General features: G+C 50.2%; 1 protein-coding gene across 7 annotated transcripts in view; it reads right to left on the bottom strand.

Annotated features, from left to right (window-relative positions):
- Nucleotides 1-22,474, bottom strand: part of DCLK1 (doublecortin like kinase 1) — a 321,432-nt gene that overhangs the window by 22,445 nt on the left and 276,513 nt on the right. For all 7 annotated transcript variants that reach the window (XM_037800056.1, XM_037800057.1, XM_037800058.1 and 4 more), the window contains 4 exons: nt 16,339-16,472; nt 14,669-14,746; nt 14,215-14,311; nt 11,457-11,537 (listed from right to left, as the gene is read on the bottom strand). In XM_037800056.1, the coding sequence (XP_037655984.1) occupies nt 11,457-11,537; nt 14,215-14,311; nt 14,669-14,746; nt 16,339-16,472 (390 nt within the window). The remainder of the gene's footprint in view (nt 1-11,456; nt 11,538-14,214; nt 14,312-14,668; nt 14,747-16,338; nt 16,473-22,474) is intronic.

Raw genomic sequence — 22,474 nt, 5'->3', positions numbered from 1 at the left:
TTTGCCAATTGCTCTACCTGTCGGCCTAATAAATTTACCAAGCTCTTCCAGGAGCCGAGTAAGCCTTTCGCCACCTTTGTCTCCAGAGTCGAAGAAACCTGCGCTCGAAAAGTAAGTAACCCCCAGGCCCAATATTACATGTGCCCATCCTCAAATCCTGGAAAATCGTGCTGTAATTCCCCCAACGAGTACTACTGTGCATACTGGGGGTGTGAAACATTAGCCGCTAATTGAAAGACTCCTGTTCCTAATCATTACCTTACCCTAAAGTGGGCCCCTACAGGGTGCAAACTCCCTACTGTTAACTGGCTCGGCCAAGAAAGTGAGAAATCCTGCACACATCTTAATCTTACAGTGCAGCTCCCCACTGATCCCTCCTGGTTATAACTCGGTCAAACTTGAGGCTTCAGAATCTATGAGAAAGGAGCCGACCGAGGATCACTTATTCTAATAAAAAAGGAGGCTGTAAACCAACCAGGCCAAAATACTGCTTTAAAAACACCCTCTGGCATAGGTCCCAATAAAGTCATTAACCCCCTTTTTCCACAGCCCCCCAGCCGTGCCTCAGCTACAAACAACGCATCGCCAACCCCACCACCCCAACCTTTTCTGCCCCCTTCTCGTTATTCCTCTCCCCTCCTCAGCCTCATCCAAGCCGCCTTTGCCTCAGTGAACTCCTCCAACCCCAATTTTACCTCCTCCTGCTGGCTCTGCCTCTCCACCTCTTCCTCACTGTACGAGCCCGTTGCCTCCAACCTCTCCTTTTCAGAAAGCACAGAAGACAGCCCCTCGGAATGCAGTTGGAATACCTCTGCCGTCCCCCTGACCTTTCATTCAGTCTCCTATACGGGAAAGTGCGTCCGCCCTCGCTCCAGTAACTCTCCCGACCTCACTGCCTGTGCCAGCTACTCATCTCCCAGTAGCTCGGCAAAATTTCTCATTCCTCATAACTCCTCCCAATGGCTCTGCTCCTCTACAGGACTTACCCCCTGTCTCAGCACGAATATCATCAGTGAATATAAAGAAACTTGCCTCCTAATTGTCCTTATCCCTAGGGTCTTATATCATAGCGAAGAAGACTTCTTCCTCCGTCTGGAAAGAACTGCAGCTCCTGCCCTTTTGCAAAAGCGAGAGCCCATCACCGTCCTTACAATTGCCTCCCTCCTAGGTCTTGCCGGCGCTGGCACCGGAATCGCTGCACTAGCCAGTCAAGGCTCCGCCCTAACTCACCTCAGGGCGGCTGTTGACGAGGACATTCGCCACCTACAAAACGCTATTTACCATCTAAAAAATTCTGTCAATTCCCTTTCTGAGGTAGTGCTCCAAAACCGCCGAGGTCTTGACCTTCTCCTCCTCAAAGAAGGAGGCCTCTGCGCCGCCCTAGGAGAAGAGTGCTGTGTTTATGCCAATTCCACAGGTCTCGTCGAGGACAGCCTAAAAAGGGTCCGAGAAGGACTGGAAAAGCGTAAAAGAGATCGTGAAGCCACCAGTTATTGGTCCAGTTTTTTCACTCCCATCCTCCCATACATCCTTCCTTTTCTTGGCCCCCTATTAATAATTATTCTAGCTCTCATTTTAGGACCCTGCCTCATCCGCAAAATTGTCCAGCTTGTAAGAAAACAAACAGATGCCATTTTTTCCTCGTTCGTGCAAATCCAGTATCAGCGACTCGCCACCTCTGACGCCCCCCACTCCAAGATGACAGCCAACCCTCCGCGACCTCAACGCCACCGGTCAACCCGCCGACCGCGAGGCCCTTCTCAATCACCTGAACATCGCTCTCACCTCGAGTTCCAGCTTCTCTGAACCCCTGAACTTTAAACCCCTGAACTTTAAACCCCTGAACTTTAAACCCCTCACCTTCGCCCAGCCCGCTGCAGCGAAGCCCTTGTCGAGCGCCCGGGCACCACACCAACACTGAGCTCCAGCCTCGCTGAGCCACCGTCAACCCCTTTTTCCCCTTCCCTTACCTCCCCCTTCCCTCACCCTTAGCGGCCTCTCCGGTAAAGCCTCTTCCTCTAATTAGAAAAGAAAGGGGAATTGCGGGGACTGAGCTTGTGCCTCGACTTACCAGGCCTGGGCCAGGGGACTTGATATCACCCCCTGGGGAGGGTAGTAGGTACGGGCGTGAGTGCCCTCTGCAGCCCCCCCGAGCCTGAGGAGCGAGGTCAAGGCAGCTCCCTTTTCCTCACCCAAAATGCCACTGGCAGGGGAGGCTTGCCGGAGGAAACCGCCTTTCTCCCAACTGCCCTTTCCCCACTTCCTTATCTTACCCACATACTCCCTTGTGCCAAGGCCACTTCTGCCACCGCCAGTGCGCATGCACCGTGGCCAAAACAACCCCCGCCCGCTGCAATGGCTCCTGCGTCCTCTCAGAACCAATCCTAGCCCCTCTCCCTTCATTATTGCCATTTTAGGCTACTTCACCTCCTTTCCAGCCCTGCCCCTCTTACCAGCCTATATAACCTGTAATCACCCCTGAATAAATCTTTTTGGCGCATACTCCTACTGGATGAAGAGTGTTTTTTGTCCTTATCGCCGCCCTCTACACCTTGCACGCCTCTCGCCGAGGACCTTGGCCACGTCCTCCGCCTCGCCCTCGCCTCCGGGAAAGAGCCCCCGCCGCCGGTACCCTTTAAGCAGCCCCGAGAGCTGAGGGCTCGGCTACCGGCCGCCACTCCCCCTAGAAGCAGTAACCCCGACCGCAAGTTTTATTTCTGCTTTAAGCTTCTAATAAAAACTATTTCAACCACGGCTATAGGAATATAGATGTCGAAGAGCAAGTTAATCTGGAAAACCCCCAAAAATCGATGTAAAGTATTTTTTTTTTTTTTCCTTCTGACCCAAGAGTTTTATCCTCTTAGTCCACCATTCAGATCCAAAGCCAAGGGGATGACAGACCCAGGCCCAGCCCGTAAATAAAGTTGGGCCCGTTCTGCAGCCCCTCACCCGGCAGTTGATAATCCCAGACAATCTTCCAGGCAGAAAGTCCTTCCTTAAGCTTTAAATCCGCCCTGCTGCTGTCAAGCATCCGCTATCCTGACAGAGTCCACACCGGAGCTCCCCGGCGGGGCCGTCTGTGGTGGGAGCTGCAGACGTCACGCTCCCTCGCACGACACAGAACACCACCACCCAGTACCGGAAGATGTGCCACCACCTCGTAGCTCACAGCGAAAAGACTACACATTCTTTGGAGCCAAAGACTGTGTTTGGCTCACGATCAAAGCCCCAGGTCTCGGCAGACGGCCTTGGCACGTGGTGGAGGCGGAATCAGCAGGTGGATGCACGGATGATAAAGTGCTCCTATCTGTTACAACTAAAATTCAGGCAAGACCTTCAACGCCCGTCACCACTCTCCCTCTCTCCCTCCTCGTTGTCATTTTTCACGTGATGTCTTGGTCCCACGCGGGAGAATGACCCTGCTGCTGCCTTGCAGGAGCTGCTCCTCCACGGGGGGTTTACTCCTTCTTGCAGCATTTGGCCATTCGTGCTTCCACCTCAGCTGCATGTCCGCAGCGGGGCAGGCACGGTGGGGGCATGACGGAGAGCAAGCACAGGCACGGGCTCTGCTCTCACCGACCTTGTGGTCCCCCTTTTTCTTCCAAAATTGGGTCCAAATGATCGGTTCCAAGACTCTTCCCCCCCCTCCCAATTAAGCAGAATCCATTCTTGGATCACATCTGAAACCAAGGAGTTTTCCAACCATGCGGAGTAAACTCATAACTAAAAATAACATTTCTGTAACATGGGAAGGGTCAGAAATAAAGTGACGGTCAGTGAGGGAAGAGCAGGATGGCACCTAGGAGGGGACAGAAGCAGCAACCACGGGGGCTCCTGTGCAAAGAGCTGCAGAGTACGGGGGGCAGCGGGAGGAGGAAGAGAGGACCCCTCACCAGAGCTCTGCAGGGCACCCAGGAGACACGGCTGCACATCCAACGTCAACCACCAGAGCAAGTCAACGAGGCGAGAGAGGGCTGCCCAAGGTGGCACGTCCTCCCAGCTCAGCCAGGAACCCCGAAGCACCCAGGGGAAGCGGAGCATCTCAGCGGTGACCAGTCAGAGCAGATCCCATGGGGATGTGGGATTGACAGGTCCCTAATGACGTACTGTTTTCACAGGCAGAGAGGCGGGAAGATGATATTTTGGTGCATAGACATGTGCAAGCAGGAAGCATGTTTGCAAAACCACGAGCTAACCAGGTTATCTCAATCTCCAGTTAACAGCTGATGGGAGAGAGGAATGGTGGAGAGAGAGCAAGAAGCAGAAAAGGATGGTTCAGGAAAGATCCGGGATTGGGCCTGCATCTCAGTGGGGAATAAAGCGGAGCTTTGGAATATGAGGGATGGAAGTGCAGGGAGTGAAGCACCAGCCTTCCTCCCCTCAGCGGGTTCCCAACCCTGCAAGGGAAGGAGGCGGCGGACGACGCTCCCCAATAACCAGGGTTCTGTGGCCGAGCTTTAACTAGGGGGTGAATTCAGTGGTGTGTGCAAAATACCTTCTCGTGGTGGGTGAAACAACAGGCCCTTGGAATTTAAGTTAGGCTTTCTGAGAGAATTTAAACATTGGACAGGGACCGAGTGACCTCGGTGCCTTTGCTGTAAGTCTTGGAAACGTTGGAGTCCTGCCTGCGCAACCTGAGGTTCTGCCCGCAAGGACAGATGGACGCAGTGGTGCCTCGTTGGGCACAAGACGTGCACGTCTTCGGTTCCAGTCTACTCCGGGCAGAGGCATGTTCATGAGCTTTAGATTATAAAATAGTTTTAAAAACGCAGTCGGGAAGCAGGCTGGGGGAAGGTTTTTCTCTTCAGGACTAAGGACACCCGGGCACGCCTGCACTCCCAGGAGAGGGGGGAGCGGAGGGAGGGCTGGGGCGGGAGGAGGGCAGGTGGGTGCGAGGGGCAGGGGCGGAGGTGGCGATGAAGCAGTTGCCCCGAGGAGGTGTAGGTCCCCCCTTCTCTGCAGCAAGATGAAGTAAGGAGAGAACAGATGAGGATGGACGAGGGCGGGGAAGTGATGGGAAGGGGAGGGGAGTCAGAAGTGAAAGGGAGGGAAGGTGACGCATCCGAACACCCCCGTCCTCAGACCCCCTTACCCAGCCGTTACCCCATTTGGCAGACGAGCAAACTGAGGCCCATCCAGGTAAAGGAACTCACGCAGGGTCCCCGGCTAGAAGGAGACCGAGTTGAGGCTGAACCCCTGGGGTTAGTCATCATTGGAGGGGATTCACCAGCCTGGCACTGGGCCACAGAAGGCTCCAGGGTGTGAAATGAAAGGGCAGAAAGAATCTGCTTTTCCACACTGAAAGGAGCACGATGGTGAGCAGTCAGATCAAGTCAAGGGCCAAGAAAACCCGGAACATTCGGGCGGACTTGGTGGAGCCTGGGAGTCATGTGGACGTCAACAAGGGGAAGCCAGCCGTTCGGGGCCCAGGTGGACAAAGTTGGAAGCGTCCCTGTCGAGCGGAGGCTGGGAGTCTGTTCTTCCGGACGTGGCAGGGACCTCTCGGGGCTGGGCCCTGGGCCCTGAGGGGCGGCCGCGGCGCTGGAAGGCCTGGCCGACACCAGCCAAGCGGACGTGGCCCTGTGACTTGCAGAGACGGCGCTCAGCGTGCAGCAACCAAATCGCAGGTGTCCACAGAAGCAGCCCCTGCTTAACTTACCCCTCGCTGCACAATTCCACTCCTTTCTCAGGGCCCCACTACTGCCGCAGCTGCCAGAAATTTCCTTTACCTGCTCCCACACCCCCCGCCGTTCTTGAGCTAAGAGTTTGCTTTCCAGCCACCCCCACAGGGACTTCCTTATCTCGGGCTGGTCACCCAGCACCCATCTGGGGGTGGGGGCTCAGGCCCCGGTTTTAATTCTAGCGCAGGTTGGAGTGGCCCTCGGGTTTGCTCACGTTGAAGCAATGAAAGAAATGAAACGACCCTCCCAATTTGTCAGGGACACTTTCGACTCCATAAATCTTAAAATATTCCAGGATGTTTTCCCCAACAAAATAAGGTGTCTCAGCTGGAGAAGATTTGGGCTAAAAAAAAACCCCAACAGCCCTCACATCACTGCATCTAAACAGTCTGCACGCTGCATCTCTACGTAACATTCCTAAGGATTGGAGCATAATTGGATTAAAGACATTAACAACTGGCTTTGTGGGAACCTAATCTGTACCTGGGCTGCACTGATTGATGATGGAGATTTGGTTAAACTTACTGCCTTGCATCAATAAAATAAATAGGGCCAAAAAACATGCATTTTTATATTTACATCTTTATCGCCATTATTCGAATAGATCATGTGCCAAAAATGTGCTATGAATTTTCTAAATGTTACAAACCTGGCAGCATGTTACAGATTGAGTCGTGTTACCAGCGTTCTGGTTTGGGAGTAGTTCCCGAAGTCTGACACAGGCTGGTTGTGGTTTGAGGTTAGTGGTTTTTGATTTGGAAACTCCCATCCACCATTTGGCAGAACATTGCAACTGACAAGAAAAAAATTAGCTTGCAAAATGGAAAATGAGCTCTCACAGCTGTCTGCTGGGGCCCTGGCCTCCTGCTCTCCCTCCCCAGGGGGCCAGCTGGGTGCAGAAGTGGGGGCGCTCAGGAGCAGGGGGGCTCCCCCTCTGCTCTGGGGACACCTTCCCTGGGATCTTGCTTTAGTAAATCCTCCTCCCCTCACAGATTTTTGTTTTTCAATCACGGCTCTGGTTTTCAGTCCGTCCACTGCCAGGCTCTATTCTTAATAATAACTGCAAATTTACGAGACGCGTGGCAGTCTTGAGTGGTCTCCTACCAGAACATTCCGATTTAGTTTTAAACAGATCCAAGTTCATTAGCACACTCCTCAGTCGCAGCTCCCCTTGGCATCCCAGGGCACTGCCGCTCATTGCTGCTCAACCATTTCCAGCTGTGCCCACGGTCGGCCCCTTCGCCCTTTGCCTGTCGCCCTTCGGCCTGGCCTTATGCATCCTGTGTTGACAAATCAGACTGCACTAGGGGAGAAAACGCAAAGCGAATCGAGATCTATGCTGGAGCAAGGAGAGGAGAAGTTGCCTAATGCCATCATTTGCAATCTATGAACACAGATATGTGGCTTTAATTATCCTGGTTTCTTTGGGGTTCTCTAAATTTCTAACAAGTTCTGCCAGCACACGGTGAAGTCTTACATGTTTTTGTCTGGGGCTGATTTTTGTTAATCAGCATGGACCATCTGGTAGATTAGTAGGCCTTGGTTTGTCTTCAACCTTGTTGTTTTTTTTTTGTTTTGTTTTGTTTTTTCTTTTTCAGTACCTCGGCTCAGTGGTGTCTTTTTCAAAGAGAAGGGAGGTGGCATGAAGGGAGTAAGATAAAATCCTAAGGCCGAGGAGGTGAGAGGGACACCTGAATAGGCCAAACAACTACACTTGACTTCTTTCCACCAGGGGATGTGGTTCTCCGTCTTGGTTTAATATCACAATCATCTGGAAGCTTTGGGTCCTGAGGCCCAGATCCCAGCCCCTGACCAATTAAATCAGGAATCTCTAGGGCCGAAACCAGGCGTTGGGCCTTTCTGGAGACCTCACTGAAGTCAGTGCTGGAGCCCCCTTTGAACCTCAGTCTCCTCATCAGGGAATTTGGGGAGATAATTGGAGGTGAGACCTAGGTTTGTGGAGTTACAGCACTCAGAGGGACCTTCTTGGGAATGTCAATTAAGCTTGTGAACTGATCTCTGACCTACGTTTTCTATTAGGAAAGCATCATTTGGGGGAACATTGGTTCAGACTTCTCCCCACTTCTTGGAATTGAGATATATTTTTCCCTATTCCATCCCCATGTTATATGTGCCTAAACCATATAGTTCTCCACTCGACGGGTAATAAGGTAGAGAAGAAACCAAGCTGGGACAGTTCCTGTTGGTGGTTTGCAGCTACGTTAAAGGAAGTGGCCATGAATTGGAGAACACAACTGACTGAGGACCCAGGTGAAATTTACATGGAGCCTGCAGCACACAAGATGGTTCCCATTTTGGATGGGGTGGGAGGTGGTTTCCTCCTTAATCAAGCTTCACTGATTGCAGTTTGCATCTCGTCAGCCCACAGCAACAGATGACAGAGCTGCTGCCTCGCTCAGACGCAAAGTCATCAAATATTTAAGCACCTGCGAGGTGTCCTCTCAGGCCCTGCCAACAGACGATCTCCCCCATTGTCACAGACGCCTGAGAGGGGGGCTCTATCAACTCTCTTTCATGGGGGGAACACGGGTTCAACCAGGTGAAATCACGCTTGCACCGGAGGGTGAGCTGGAGCTTGTTCCAGAAATCTCTATGATCCTCTCCGAGGCGATGGCTGCAAACCGGGGCTGCCCTTGTTGACTAGGCTCAGGGAGACGCTGCCACTGTGACGGGGCCGGGGCCGGGCGCGCCGAGGAGAGCAGGGCACGAAAAATAACCGTGAGCCTCGAGGACGCTCCACGAAGAGGAGTGGAACTCTCTGTTTCCTAAGAGATTGCCTTTTTGTTTCCAAACGTGCCAGGTGAGGAGGTCACTGCACAAGCAGCAGAGAGAATTTGAGCAAACGAGAGCACAGGAAGGGCTTTTTAACTACTTCCTTGGGGTTTACAATAATTATTATTATTACTTTCCTCCTCTGGTCCACTGTGGTGATTGGGTGTGATTTGACTGCCAAATGCAAAATGTCTTGTTGAATGGACTTCCCTTTCAATTCCCAATTTATTTATTTTGATTGCTTGGTTGTTCATTTGTTGCACTTGGGGACTGCAACTAATACTCAACTCTGGCCAAGAAAGCCTACCCTTTTTTTTCATTCTTTAATTTTGATACAAAGAAAATAATCAGTTTTCAGATTTAGTTACAACATAAACAGAATTCTGAAAGTTAAGCAATTGCTTTATACATCAAGTTTAAAAACGTTTTTGCCAAAGCCAGTCTACTTCCTCTGTAGACTCTACGGTCTGTCTGAATTATATAAAGGGTAATTTTAGTTTTACATCTCCTAGATGATTACTTAAATGTCACCCTTGCTTTCGGGAACTGTTTCTAGGGAAGCTGAGAGGGCGGGCTAAAATCCCAACAGAACTCAGCCACGGAATCTAACTCCCCAGCAAAGTGGGACCACGTGTGAAAACACGGGCAACAATCGAGGACGCGGACAGCTACGGCCGAGGTGGGGCTGCACTGCCCTTGGTAAATGGGCAGCCTCGGTTTCCACAGCTAAGAGCTGGAGGACGTAACTCAGTTTCTTGACCAGGCTGAGCTGGAGTCTTGTCGGTATGCAGCATTTTCATTGGGAATCGGGAGTCAGATGATGCTTTCTCCAGTGGCATCCCAGCCCCCTCATGTACACGGGCAAACGCGCTCGTGTTCATGAAGTGATTGCACGGCACAGCTGCACGCACGCTGCTGAGGCCGCTGGCTTGGCACGTCCTCTGCCCACGGCGGGAACTGCGGCTGCCTCAGACCCCGCTGCTGCAGGGCCGAGCCCCTTGGGTTCTCTCCCGACCGCAGACCCGGCAGGCAGTGGCCCTCCAGTGACACTGAGAGGTGTAACGTGGCTGTCTGCCACCTGTGAATCTCTTTCCTCCAGGGCTCTTTATGGGCCTTCAAAGGCCGCATCTCAAACTTGCATTTTTCCGGCTTCTTCCGTGTGGTCCCGTCTCAGTCTTCGCAGGGCTTAACTAATGCACCATCTGACGAGCTCCCCCATGGGCTTGACTCGGCATGCAGACCCAGTCAGAACCGACCGCCGCCACCAAGGGACGGCCAGACAGCCGCAGCTGGCGGGGGCCCCTTGCACCTGCACCCCCACGGCAAAGACACCGCCTCCTGGGCCAGCTGACCTTGCTAGGTTGGCTTAGTGACCAGCCCCACGACGGCAAGGCGCATGCCACGCTCCTTTACCACATTCGCCCTGCTTTCACACGCGACAGCGGGAGGGGAGACGCAGGCTGTGGTGGGAATGCCTGGCGCACGTTCCGGCTCGGTCACCACAGTGGCTGCTTTTGGCAAATCGCCCACCGGAGCCTCAGTCTCCTCACCTGTAAAGTGGGTGCAACAATTCCCACCCTGCCAATCTGTAGGCTTCTAATCAGTCTTAAATGAGAAGCACCCTAAGCTTTCCCCGTTCATGGAAAAGGAGAGTTTTCGTTTGGCACTTGGACCCGGGGCTAATGGCGCGGCTCCCTGAAGCTGGAAGTGCCCACTGGTGGCCCCCACCCCACTCTCCCGAGGGCTGAGGGGGTCACCATCCATGCACATCCGCACGCCAGCTGGGGACAGTCAACATGGCCCTTGCTGCACATCTGCACCCGCTCACTACACCTATCTGTGATAACATCTGGTCTCCACAGCCCCCCATGGGGCGTGAGAGGTCAAGTTCAGGTGTGCAGACAGCTGAGGTCCAGCCACAGCCATGAGGCTGCAGGACGGGAGCAGACGACAGACTCTGGTCACCCCACCATGCAGGCTATCCCAACACTGGCTTTTCAGCCAGATCTTACGCCCAATCATTAAATATTCTGGAAAAAACATCACTTGACTCATCACCAAGGTGACAGCTCTGCAAGTGGAACAACATTTTGTTGCCTAATTTACGACCAGATCATTCAAAGCAGTAGGGAGGCTGGTGGAATTTATGTCAACGAGCTAACGATTTTCTGCTTGTCCAGGCCCGTCTCTGCCCATATCTGTACCCAAATATATTATTCTAGTTACAGAGCTCCAGGATCCTCCCCTGTGGGGACAACAACTGTACCTGGGTGACGGGTTGATGGGAAGAACGCGATCAGTTAATGCATGGAAGGTTCAGATGTGTCAAGTTAAAACAGTGCTGGGCAGACAGCCACTATAAATACAAACTATTATTATTACTAGGACAAATCCTATCATCAATCAGTTGTAGAGCTATAAAGGCTTAAAAAATAAATGACGGCTCTGGAGAACTGCTTCATGGTGGAAGGAGTGTATCCTCAGACCCGCTTTTTCAAAGAGCAGCGGCGGCAGTGCCTGGGAGCTTTCAGAAACGCGGAGCATCTGGACCTGCATTTCCACAGGCTCTCCAGGCAACTGTTCTGGAATAACCCCCGAGGCTGAGCTGGGGCCCTGGTTGCCTGCACTTCTGGGGGCAGAGCTGGCCTGGCTCTGCTCTGTCTCATGGGTGATGAATCTGCCTTCACCTGGACAAGGAATGGAGGCTTGGGGGACGGAGGGGACGGCCCGGCCAGCACGGCCACCTCCCAGCTAGAGGCCAGCCCCACGGAACGCTCTGCGAGAGGCCATGAGAGGGGATGTCCATCACGAGACGTCAGGTGCCCTCATGGGGCCAGCCTGACAGCCTGTGCCCCGTCCCGGGCTACAGGAGTGGGAGGAGCAAACACAAAACACTTTCCAAAGGCGGCATCCTTTGGAAATCCGCCAACAATTTTAAAAAGGACCGTTCCGCGTGAGCAGAGAGGGGAGGAAGTCACTCACGTTGACCCAGGGGTGCTCCAGGACCTGCACGGCCGAGAACCGCTGGTCGACGTCCACCAACAGCATCATGTTGATGAGCTCCTGCGGGGGACAGCGGAGTCCAGTGATCACACTCGTGAGGGGGCAGCCGGGTGTGCAAAGTGCATCAGCTCTCGGTAGTTCAAAAACGCATCTGTGAAAGCTCTAAAGCTTCTTAACTATCTCAACTCACTTATCAATTGCTACCTGGATAACACCTTCAAAAGTTAAAGGAAAGGGCGAGCATTTGGAATTGCAAATATATAGCTTACAGTTGATAGAACAAAACAAAGGGGAAAAAATAAAATGAAATTAGCATTAAAATATATTTAAGTTTTTAGTAGAACAGACACAAATTATGTAAGCTAAAGAATCAATATTCCTTTCTTTGCCGAAGATTTTGCATTTTAAAAAGGTTACTAAATTAGTTTAATATAATTAAAAAATATTTTAATTAAATATTCATTTAGCCAACTGAAAGGAAAAATGAATTTTTTCCTAACTGCAAGATGGCATGTTTTGGTATGAAAGAAAGGAATGGAGGACATAACTATGACTTGCAAATGGAATTGCCAACAGGTAGTTGGCAAAGTAAAGAGAACTATTCCTTAGCGGCCAAAGAATTCCAAGGGAATGTGTTAAAATTGTTTAAAAATTTTCCAGACCAATCAATACAGAGAGAGCAGAACTACTGAGAGAGAAAGTATCCGGCAGTTCTGAAGTTAATGAATCCTGCCCACGGGAGACCTGGCGTGGCCCTGGAAGCTGGCCTGGGTCTTGGGCGTCCGTCAGCATCTCTCCACCCGGCTCTGCAGGGCCCAGGTGGTGCTGTCTCCAGGTGTGCTCTACCCAGTCTCTCGGGCGCCAGGCGTGAGCCCAGGATGCCACTGACCCCGGGACTGGCTCCTGGATTTCCTCCTTCACATTCTGACCTGGGTTGGGATATGTATTAAAGCAACTACTATGCACGATGCCACACACCGGGGTGGTGGGGGTAGGGGGTGGGGGTCCTCGCCTGGCACCGCGCCAACCCTCGGGTTAGGGAGAGACCGGGCTGTGAGCCGGCCTAGAACGTACCTCGGATGTGATTTATTTGGAAATAGGGTCGTTGCAGGTGGAATCAGTTAAGTTGAAGAGGTCCCACTGGATAGGGGGCCCTTACCCAGTATGGCTGGGTGCTCGCAGGTGGGGAGAACAGAGGCCCAGAGGGGCCGGGAGGAGGCCAGGTGAGCTGGGAGCAGAGACTGCGGCGACGAAGCTGGAAGCCAAGCAACGCCACGGACTGCCGGAAGCTCCCGGAAGCTCCCGGAAGCCAGGAGGGAGGCACGGGGCAGACGCGTCCCTAGGACCTCACAGGGCGCATGGCTTGGCCGACACCTTGGTCTTGGGCGTCTGGCCTTTAGAACGGGGAGAGGGTGACTTTCTGTTGGTTTAAGCCACGTCGTTCGTGGACTGTCATGGCGGCCTCGGGAAACGGGGGGAGGCGCTGGCAGCTGCACAGTCCCATCGCCTCTGACTTCTGTGGCTCTCCACGGACACTTCCCTAAATTTCCCACATTCTCCTAAGTCCATGGGCAGATTCCTGCACAGCTGAAGGAAATTAAAGACTTGGGGCCAACACGCATCGTTTTCTATGGAAAGTGGCCAGGCCTGAGGAGCCGCGTTTCAAATGGTTTCAGCAAAAGAAAAGGCATATGAGCCCGACAACTAAAAGATAATTATTTCTCAACATCAAACTTGCAACAGTTTAAGTCAGTGTTTGGAGACGTAAGAGTGAAAGGGATTAGTTTTAAAGTTTATCTTTTTTCCCCCAAGGTCTACTCACATCTTAGCGTAAGGGTTTTACACTTCCTTAGAGGCTGATCTTTTAGGTTAAAGGACAAGAACCACATGCCTTGTTCCTGTCTGTCTCTAACTCCTGGCCCTATTTCAAGGTCCAACTCAAATCGTAGCTTCCCCACGAAGTCTTTCTTGATCATTTCAACGAACTCTGAGCTTTCTTCACTTTGATTGGTGACTGACTGATTTGCTCATTCACTTATTCAATATAAGCTGAGCACCAATTATGTACTAGGTCACTATTGTAGGTGCTGATGATACAGTAATGAACAAACAGACAAAAGTTCCTTTTCTCATGGCATTTGTGTTCCAGTGGGGAGAGAGAAAATGAGTTAAGTAAGATTTATTTACTTTTCTACATCCATCTATCTATCCATCTATCTATCTATCATCTATCTATGATCTGTAAATAGACAGATGTGGACATGTGGATAGATGGTATACCAGATAGACATAAAGGTGCAGTGCTGTGGAGACAAATAACTCAGGCAAGGAGGATAAGGAAAGCCAGGTGGGGTTTAAGGGCTGCAGCTTTAAACAGGGTGGCCAGGGAAGGTTTCACGGAGATGACACCCAGCAAGATGTGAGAGAGGAGGAGGAGTGGCCACTCGGACATCTGGGGGTTCAGGCCTGCCAAGGGCAGGGCTCGGCCAGGAGCCTACAGCAGCGTCACTCGGATGCCAAGGTGGGGAGACGGGGTCAGGGAGGTGAGGGGCTGGGGGCTTGCTGGGGGCTCTGAACAGAGGGCTTGAGGACACTAATGAAATCTTTGAAAATCTAGTAAATACAACCAAAACAATCATGCCTGACATCATTTGTGTCTTTGCAGACACTGACTGCGAATCAGCATCTCCATGAAGACACGCAGACTCACAGGAAGCGGAAGGTGCCGGAAACCTACCTTTGCAGAATCGGACACGTTATCCCAGTATGGAGAAGGAAACTCCACTTGCCCCATCAAAATCTGATCGAAAAGCACCTCCTGGCCATCGCCGCTCCTGCTTGGAGGAACAACACGGGGGAGAGAGCACCACACCGTCAGCTCAGCGTGTGCCGCCGCTTTCCCCTGGGCCGGGGGCCCTTCCTTCCCGTAAACGTGCAAAACACGTGTTCTCAAGCAATTCCAAAGGTCGGTATGGAACCGTGTTGGTAACTAAGAAAGGATGAGTTCTGAAATCGTACGCGGGAGGCTACGGGAGGCATGTAAATTAGCACGCACAACGGGGAAACAACAGGCGCGGCAAGCAGAGGTCTCATTATGCTCTCCCTCGGTTGCTCTCCGAGCAGGAAGGGCCCGTGGGCTCCTCAGGGGCGGAGAAAGGCTTTGCTGGAGCCGAGCGAGCGGCCGCCCGTACCCACGGAAGGGAGGGAAGCCGCACAGCAGGATGTAGGTGATCACACCGGCCGCCCACGTGTCCACCTTGAGGCCGTACCTGGAAGGGAAGTGACGCTGGAGTCAGACAAGTTCAGGGGCCCAGAGGGACTGACGACCCTCTACTCCAAATCAAAAAAGGAAAACTCCCACACGAAAGCTAAACTAAAACCCACCAGCTAGACAGAGTTCAAGGAAAGAACGGGGGTGGGGGTGGGGACTCTCTAAGGCAGGCAAATAAAAATCGCAGTAATGCCGGCTCAGGCTCACACAGTGTCAGTAAGTGAGGGGTTCCAGCCAAAAGGCTTGCTGGAGCCATCTAAATTTTGAGACAGGAAAAGACCCTTGAAACTATCTAACGCCTTAATCTTATAGAAATACTAATAATTACATTAGAACATTTTCTGATGTATAAAGCATTGACATACTTTATCTTATTTTGTCTTCTGTAGTCTTGCCCATTCTACAGAAGAGAAAACCGAGGTTCAGAGTGGTTGGTAATTCTGCCCAAGGTCACACAATGAGGGAGGGGCAGGGTTGGGCCCCAACCGAGAGCCAAATCAAATCCTCTTTCCGCCCCCAGGACTCCCTCCCAGCAGGCCCTCCCTCCCACCCTTTCCAGGTGGAAGAGAAAAGGTGGTTGTGGCCGAGGCAGCACCATCCTGGATGTCAGGCATGGCCACAGATGTGGGCTCCCAACTCAAGGTGGACAAAACCTCACCCCTCACCTTTGAGTTTCCTTCTGGGATCCCTTCACATCTGATCTAGTCTATGGAACAAGCAGAAAAACTATCTCTAACTGGCCACATGGAGGGGACAACCAAGACCACCAGCTGTGGGCCGATACACCAACAGGAAGGAAAAGCAGGGCTGGGGCCCCTCGCCACCCACCCTCCCCAGGCCCGGTGTTCACACACTGCACCTCAGAGCAGGGCCAATGGTCCTTGGTAAGAAACAGGGCTCTCTTCTAAACGAGGCTTTCACTCAGGCAGACCTGAGTTCAAGTCCTGCCTCAGCCGCTAACTGGGCGTGAGCCTACCTGGTACTTAAGCCATCTGTGCAAACTGGGACCAACAGCGCCTCGGGGAGGAGGAGGAATTAGATTAAATAAGCTCAGGGCCTGGCACAGAGCAGGTCCCCAGTAACATCAGAGAGCCCCTCTGCTCCCACTTTCTCTGGGGTGGGCGTGGGGGTCTGCACAGAGAAGCCAGCAGGTTCCCGGGTTTCATACTCCGCAGAAAGATCAATGTGTCTCCAAGGCAGTCAGGATGGGAGCAGGGATGGAAAGGAAGGGCAATAAGAGAAATAACCAGTGTCTGTTTCTTTTCTCTCCAAAGGCGAGTTAATTCTCATCATGGTATGTCTTTCTATTAGTCAGAATATTTTCCACTCTGGGGTTAACAACTGCTCTTTCACCTCTAATGGAGGCCAAATGGAAGCCTTAAGCAAGACTCCAGTAATTGGCAGCGTGATTGGAAAAACAGAAAATGGTCCCACCGTAAGAGTTAAAAAAAAAACCCAACAGAGTGAAAGCAAGCTGACGGCTGATTCCGTCCACGTGGGCCCAGCGCACTAGCTCGGTCACTCTTGGAGAAGCCTCGTTTTCTCCACGCAGAGGCACTTAAAAGAGAGAAACAGGAGAGAAGCAGTTACCCAGTCTCTGCGATGATTTCTGGGGCCACGTACGTCGGGGTGCCACACACGGTGTACAGGGGGCCGTCCACGATGGTGGCCAGGCCGAAGTCGCCCAGCTTCAGGGATTTGCTGCCGTCTTGGTGCTCGTACACCTGAAACAGAAGTGAGGAGCACAAGTGCCTTCAGACCCAGGGCTCAAAGGCTCTTTCTTGAAGAAATGAGGGGCACCGGGGCTTAAATCTAAGGTATTTATCATAAATTAAAAAAAAATCAGACAGTGATGTAAGCATTTAGAATATCTTTCTGGGGACTGATGCAAAATTGGAAAGCAGCCGACCGGCCCGCAAGTGGGAATCAGTTAAACAGTTTACGGTGTGTTCTACCACGGATGACACCTGAGCATTACAATATTGAGGTGCAGCTACAGTTACTGAAACAAATTGTGTTTGGGAAGTGAGAACGGCATCTATAAGATAGGTTTGAAAAGAATAGCTATTAAAGAAAAAAATGTATGTGCAAGGAAAAAAGTCTGAAAGAATACAAAGTGTGGGTGTGTGTGTGGGTGGCATGGTTGTGGGAGATTTGTTTTCTCCTTTATTTGTATTTGATGTTTTCTACAATTAAAACTGATTTGCATAATAAAGTGCACTGTAACCATTCTCTAATACAGTATCTCCAGTTTATGAAAATACAATATTTTGACTGTGGTTATGTTTCATGGTTATATACAGCTATCAAAACTTATCAAATTGTACACTTTAAATATGTGCATTTATTGCATGTAAATTATATCTAATAATACTGTTAAATATATTAAAACAATACATATTAAAATGTTAATAGTGTTTAAAAAAAAAAAAAAGAAAATAATTACCTCTTTATTCCAATACATAAGAAGCTTTAAAAATGCAGCTCTTTGGTAACTTAACAAAAAAACCTACACTGCTTGTTAAAATGCCTTATTTTTAGCGCTGCAAGTTTCCAACAAGATTTATTTACATTTTTTTTATTAATAATTGAATGCGATATTAACATTCCATTTTACCTGGAAAGATTTATCAGGTGCAGACTCTGCTTACCAAGGCAGTTAAAGTCTCCAAGCCTTTCACCCAACAAATCAAGGAAAGGCTGCGTGCGACTGTGGGAAGGTCGGCAGACTCGATTCTAGCTCGCAACCAAACCAAAGGGATTTGCTCCAAAAAGTACCCTAACTTCTTTTATTTCAAAGCAAAGATCAAAGTGCATTTAGAACTCTAATTTGCTGCTCTCTCTTGGGATCAGAACAATAAAGGAGAAAACGCAGTCAAGGGCTGGTGTTTCCAGCATGGACAGTCTTGGGGAGACGCCCAGGAAATGGCGGAGTGTGCCGGATGCGTGGACGGACTTCACCGGGACGCATGGCCGGGCGTGCCCTGCTGCAGCTGCCCCAGGACACTAGTCACTGGCTATGGCGGCTGAACCTCCGCCCAGCAAGGCACGTCCCCTCACGTTCACCCTCCGTGCCCACCTTCCTTGGCAGAACGACACCAGCTTCCCTCTTTGCAGCAGCACAAGGTGCAGATGTTTGGCCAGAGGAGCTGCAGGAGCACCAGTGACCATTTGGATCTAGCTGGTCTGGCCGAGGCAGGCAGGCAGACACTCCTCTCTGGAGCAACAATGTCTTTAATGGGCAGAAAATGTATTTGAAAAATATTTTCTACACACTGTTGACGTGGAGTCTTCTCTCCAAGGGCTGGCTCATGGCCAGGGCTGCCTTTGGTGAAGTCTCGCGGGGTCACCTGCGCTTGGGATGTTTGGCCACTGGTCGTCAGGACGGGCGCCGTCCTCCCTCCTTCCGGAAGCGGCTGTCCAGCCGTGGTGACCGCGGACAGGCTGCAGTCAGGGTCACTGAGGCATCGGCGCCACAAGGCCCAGTGCTGACCCCAGCCCGACCGTTCTCAGGCAAAGTGGATTCCTATACGGTGCGCCGAGAAGGGCAGCCTTCCCAGCTACCCCAAGGACAAGCAAATGCTTTTCATGAAAAGAAATCCAGGATGGAAACAATAAGTAGATCATCCAGTTTATTTCTCAGACAGGGCAGAATCGTTTACTTCCGTAATCCCACTTGTCACCATGACCTTCTGTAATGTAAAGCAACCACTCTGAGCTCTGCCACGTCAAGCGTCCGTGGCGTGTGCTTTGCATGTGGGACAGATTTCGATGCGACAACCCCACTTATACAGGGATCTGTGGCTTTTTTCTAAAGATTGTATCCACATCACCAAACTTCATTCAAGAGTCTGACAAAGCGGAGGCTGGCAGAGCCAATCGTAAGTTCTGAATACGGTCACCCAATTCTCTTACATGTAGCAAAGGTTTTACTTTTCAGCATCTACATTTTAGGACTTCCCAAAAGCCAATGCCAATTATACTTAATATACCTCAACAACACAGTTGGATGCTTCAATAATGAAGAAAAAAAGCATTATAAAAACCACCTAAAACAAAGATGATAAGGATTACCTAAAAGTAACAATACTTCTAAAATAAGCAAAATTAATTTAAATAAAATACAGAGAACCTATGACTGAAAACTTCTTTTTTAATCTGGTGGTTCTTTAATCACTTCTACAATACTACCCCCACCCCCCACCCCCGCTTTGCTTTTAGTTTAGAATTTTCATGAACATAAAGAGGTTAAAGTGATGCTTAGGAGAGGCGAGAAGGGCTTAGAGGCAAAAGTCTATTACAGGTAATTGAAAACACTTCTAGACACAAGTGCATTAGCAACACTGCAATGAAATGCTTCTGCAGGTGAATGCACCTCCAGCCTCGGCTTCGGAATTCTGCTGAACTGACTCTCTGTCAGGCCGGGCAGGAAGCAAGGCTACTCTGGGTTTTTCCTCTGTCAACGCTTTGGGAAAACGACAGAGAAGCTTCTTTCCCAGGGTGCCCGCTCTGCCCAAGGGAAAGCTCCCTTTACTACAGTCACAATGAGCCTCCCAGCCAGCACCCACTGCAAGCTGAGCTGGGTGCACCCCCCGGCCCACTGAGTCAGTCAGAGGAGCTTGGGTGAGGCCCCTTAAAAATGCAATTAAAACTTTGTTAAAATCACAGATTGCTCCATACAGCTGTTTCAAACACACACACACACACACACCCTCACAAAACCAAATGGGAGCTATAAATTCACTTTGAACCACGTTTTTAATTAAAAGTTAAGAAGCTGCAAATCTTCCAGCAAGTTCACACTCAAAACGCTGAGTCCATTGCTTACGTCACTCCTTGAATTGACACTGAATTATTCCTCAGCATTTCCCCTTGGCCAGACCGGCTTTTGGAAGGGACGTTAGCAGACTGCGATAAAGGCACGGCGGTTTGATCCAGCAAGTGGGTTTCTAGAAGAGTCCATGTTGCTAGAACCGTCTTTTAAAGCCTCTATAAAACACAACCTACCCGTGCAGCGGGAGGACATGAATCGTCAGTCAAGGAGTAAGCCAACATGAGATATGATTTAATGATCATCCCAAGCCCTTTAATGATGGTAGAGGCTCCTCCACATTTTAAACACTGAGGAGCTATTAAAGAGACGGGGATTAGTGCAAATTACCCAGTATGTAGTGCTTTCACTGTTTTAACTAAGCAATAAAACTGTGTAATTGTACAACACTAATTGAAGGCAGCCACACATAATTCTGAGCCGCCATATGTACGCCATTACCATAAAGACGTCGGTATTTTGTAAGCTACCCCTGTGATCACTGCAGATGGCTGTAGTCGGAGAAGTTGTTCTCCAGGGTTTATTATATGGCTATAAAGACATCCCATGATTTGACAGGCTAAATGTGTTAAATGGCAACAATTATGAAAAAGGCTCCAATTAAAAGCTGAAGGCATGTCCTGCCGAGCAGAGCAAGAGGGAAAGGTCAGGCGTGTGGAATTTTGGCGCACTGGTGTTTTTACAGAGGATTTTTCTTTTTCTTTTTTTAAGAAAGGTTTCATTTTGTTTCTTTTTTCATTTATTTGGGGTTACGCACAAACGGTAACTTCTTGAACAGTTGATGTTTGGGCACATGCCCGATTTCTTTTGGATTGGAAACTGAGGCCATTTGGAAAAGTTATTTGAAACAATAAAAGATTTAACATACCGTCCTAAAGTGCATCCGGTGGCTGTAAAATACTATGAACGTTCACAGATAACCTGAACCCAGGCAAGTGGTTTCTGAGCTCCCCGTGGAAGAGAACTAAAAGCTGGCGGGGATAACGGACGGGCAGGGACACACACAACCTCAAAGTCGTCAGGAACCCAAGGAACCCACTGAGGGCTGGCTGACACGGGGAGGGGGGGGAAAAACCACCTCAAAACAGAATTGAGCAAAAGTGGCGTGCAACTGACAAAGCCTGGAAAACAGGTCAATTTACTTTGTCACAAATATGGTATTCCCTTTAAAATCACGGTATTGGGCTTTTATGATCCTTTCTAAAGAAAATGGGTTAAATTTCAAGCTTTAATCTTCAGGAAGTGAAGTACAGCAACATTTAAGCAAAGAATTATTTTGCAAAATGCACGTTATGAGCCACATACTTTTGAGTTAGACCTCCTAGAAAGAAAAAATGCTAAAAAAAAAATCCCCATTTTATACTTATAAATAAACTCTCTATGGAAGTAAAGTTGAAAGAAATAGTGAAAATAATAAAAGTGGTACAGAAGTCAGAAATGGGTATCTCTGAAGAAGGGTAATGACATTAGAAGAAAAAATAAAACGGGTTTTCAAGTACTACCCTGGGGATTTCTGGGAAGATGCAGGGGTGGATGGAAACTTCCGGAAGCCTGAGTCTCATATTCATTTTAAAATAGTTGTGAACCTGTCTCCAAGGCATGCAGCTGCAGCAGACAGACAGAACATGCCCATTCCCGATCCCATTAGGAATCGCATATCCTAGGAATGTGCTAAAGCTGTGGGAACTCAATGTCACTGCAATTTAAAAAACTGTATTATGTTTATGTCATGTGAATAATGTACAATATGTCATTGTAGAAAAATCAGAAAAGACAGGTAATTATAAGGAAAAAGAATTAAACTCACCCATAATCTTGACATCCAGAAATAACCACTGTTAACACTTTGGGGTATGAATTTCCGGAACTTTCTATTTTTTTCTTTTTTCCCCCCAGTGGATAATATATCCTGGCTGTTTCCCAAGTGAATGAACATCTATCCCTGGCCTTATTTTGGTGCCTGCTGAATATTCCACTGCACGGACGCCACATCATGATGGGGTGACGAGTCCTTGCACCACCATTCCTCACACGCAGACACGCCAGGCAGTGCACTGAGAGTTTCACACGCAGGGTCTCATTTTGTATTCACAACAACCCTAATAATTAAGGGCTCTTGTGGGTGTTTTACAGATGGAAAACTGGGGCTCAGAGGCATTAAGTACCTGCCCAGTGGTGACAGCCAACAAGCGTCAGAGCCGAACTGAGGCTCCCGTGTGTCTGACTCGGAGCCCCTGAGCTACCCGGGTGTTCTCCGGCCTCCCGATCACGCCATTACCTACGAATCGATGCTCTGGGGTAAGGTCTGCGATACATTTCATTTTTCTCTATCCTAAATGGACATTTTTATTATGCATACATGTCTGATTTCCCCCTCCAATTCCATTTCTCCACGTGGAATTATTTGGCGTGAGGGTCCGCGGTCTCTGGAGGGAGCAGGGCCCTGCCGACACCTTGGCCCCAGCCTTCTCCCGCCAATGCTCGCAGCCACCTGCTCTGCGCAGCTTCCTACGGCAGCCGTGGGAAACCGAGGCGCCTGGTCCCAGTCTACACGGTATTCAACGCTTCGGCCGTATGGCGCCAGACTGCCTCCAGGAAGCCTCTGTCCGGTTCCTCTTCCACTAATGCACGTGAGGCTACTGGCATTCTCGCAGCTCTCCCAGCACTCTACAGAATTATTTTAAGTCTCTGCCAGTCCAATAAGGTCAGGCCGTTTAAAAGTGAAATACACGCCTTGTGTCATTTATGCCCTCGATGACAGGGGGGACAGACGGCAGTGTGGACGGACACAGGCCACACAGGGAAGTCCACTACACCTTCACATCCTTGTCCTCTTCCACCCGACGGCATCTCGGGTCCTGGGAGAAGAGCCCTCCAGGAAAGACCAGGAAAACG

Source organism: Choloepus didactylus, chromosome 12, assembly GCF_015220235.1.
Source record: "Choloepus didactylus isolate mChoDid1 chromosome 12, mChoDid1.pri, whole genome shotgun sequence".
Lineage (NCBI taxonomy): Eukaryota > Metazoa > Chordata > Mammalia > Pilosa > Megalonychidae > Choloepus > Choloepus didactylus.
Note: the sequence above shows the minus strand (reverse complement) of the source record. Positions and strands in the feature narration are given on the sequence as shown.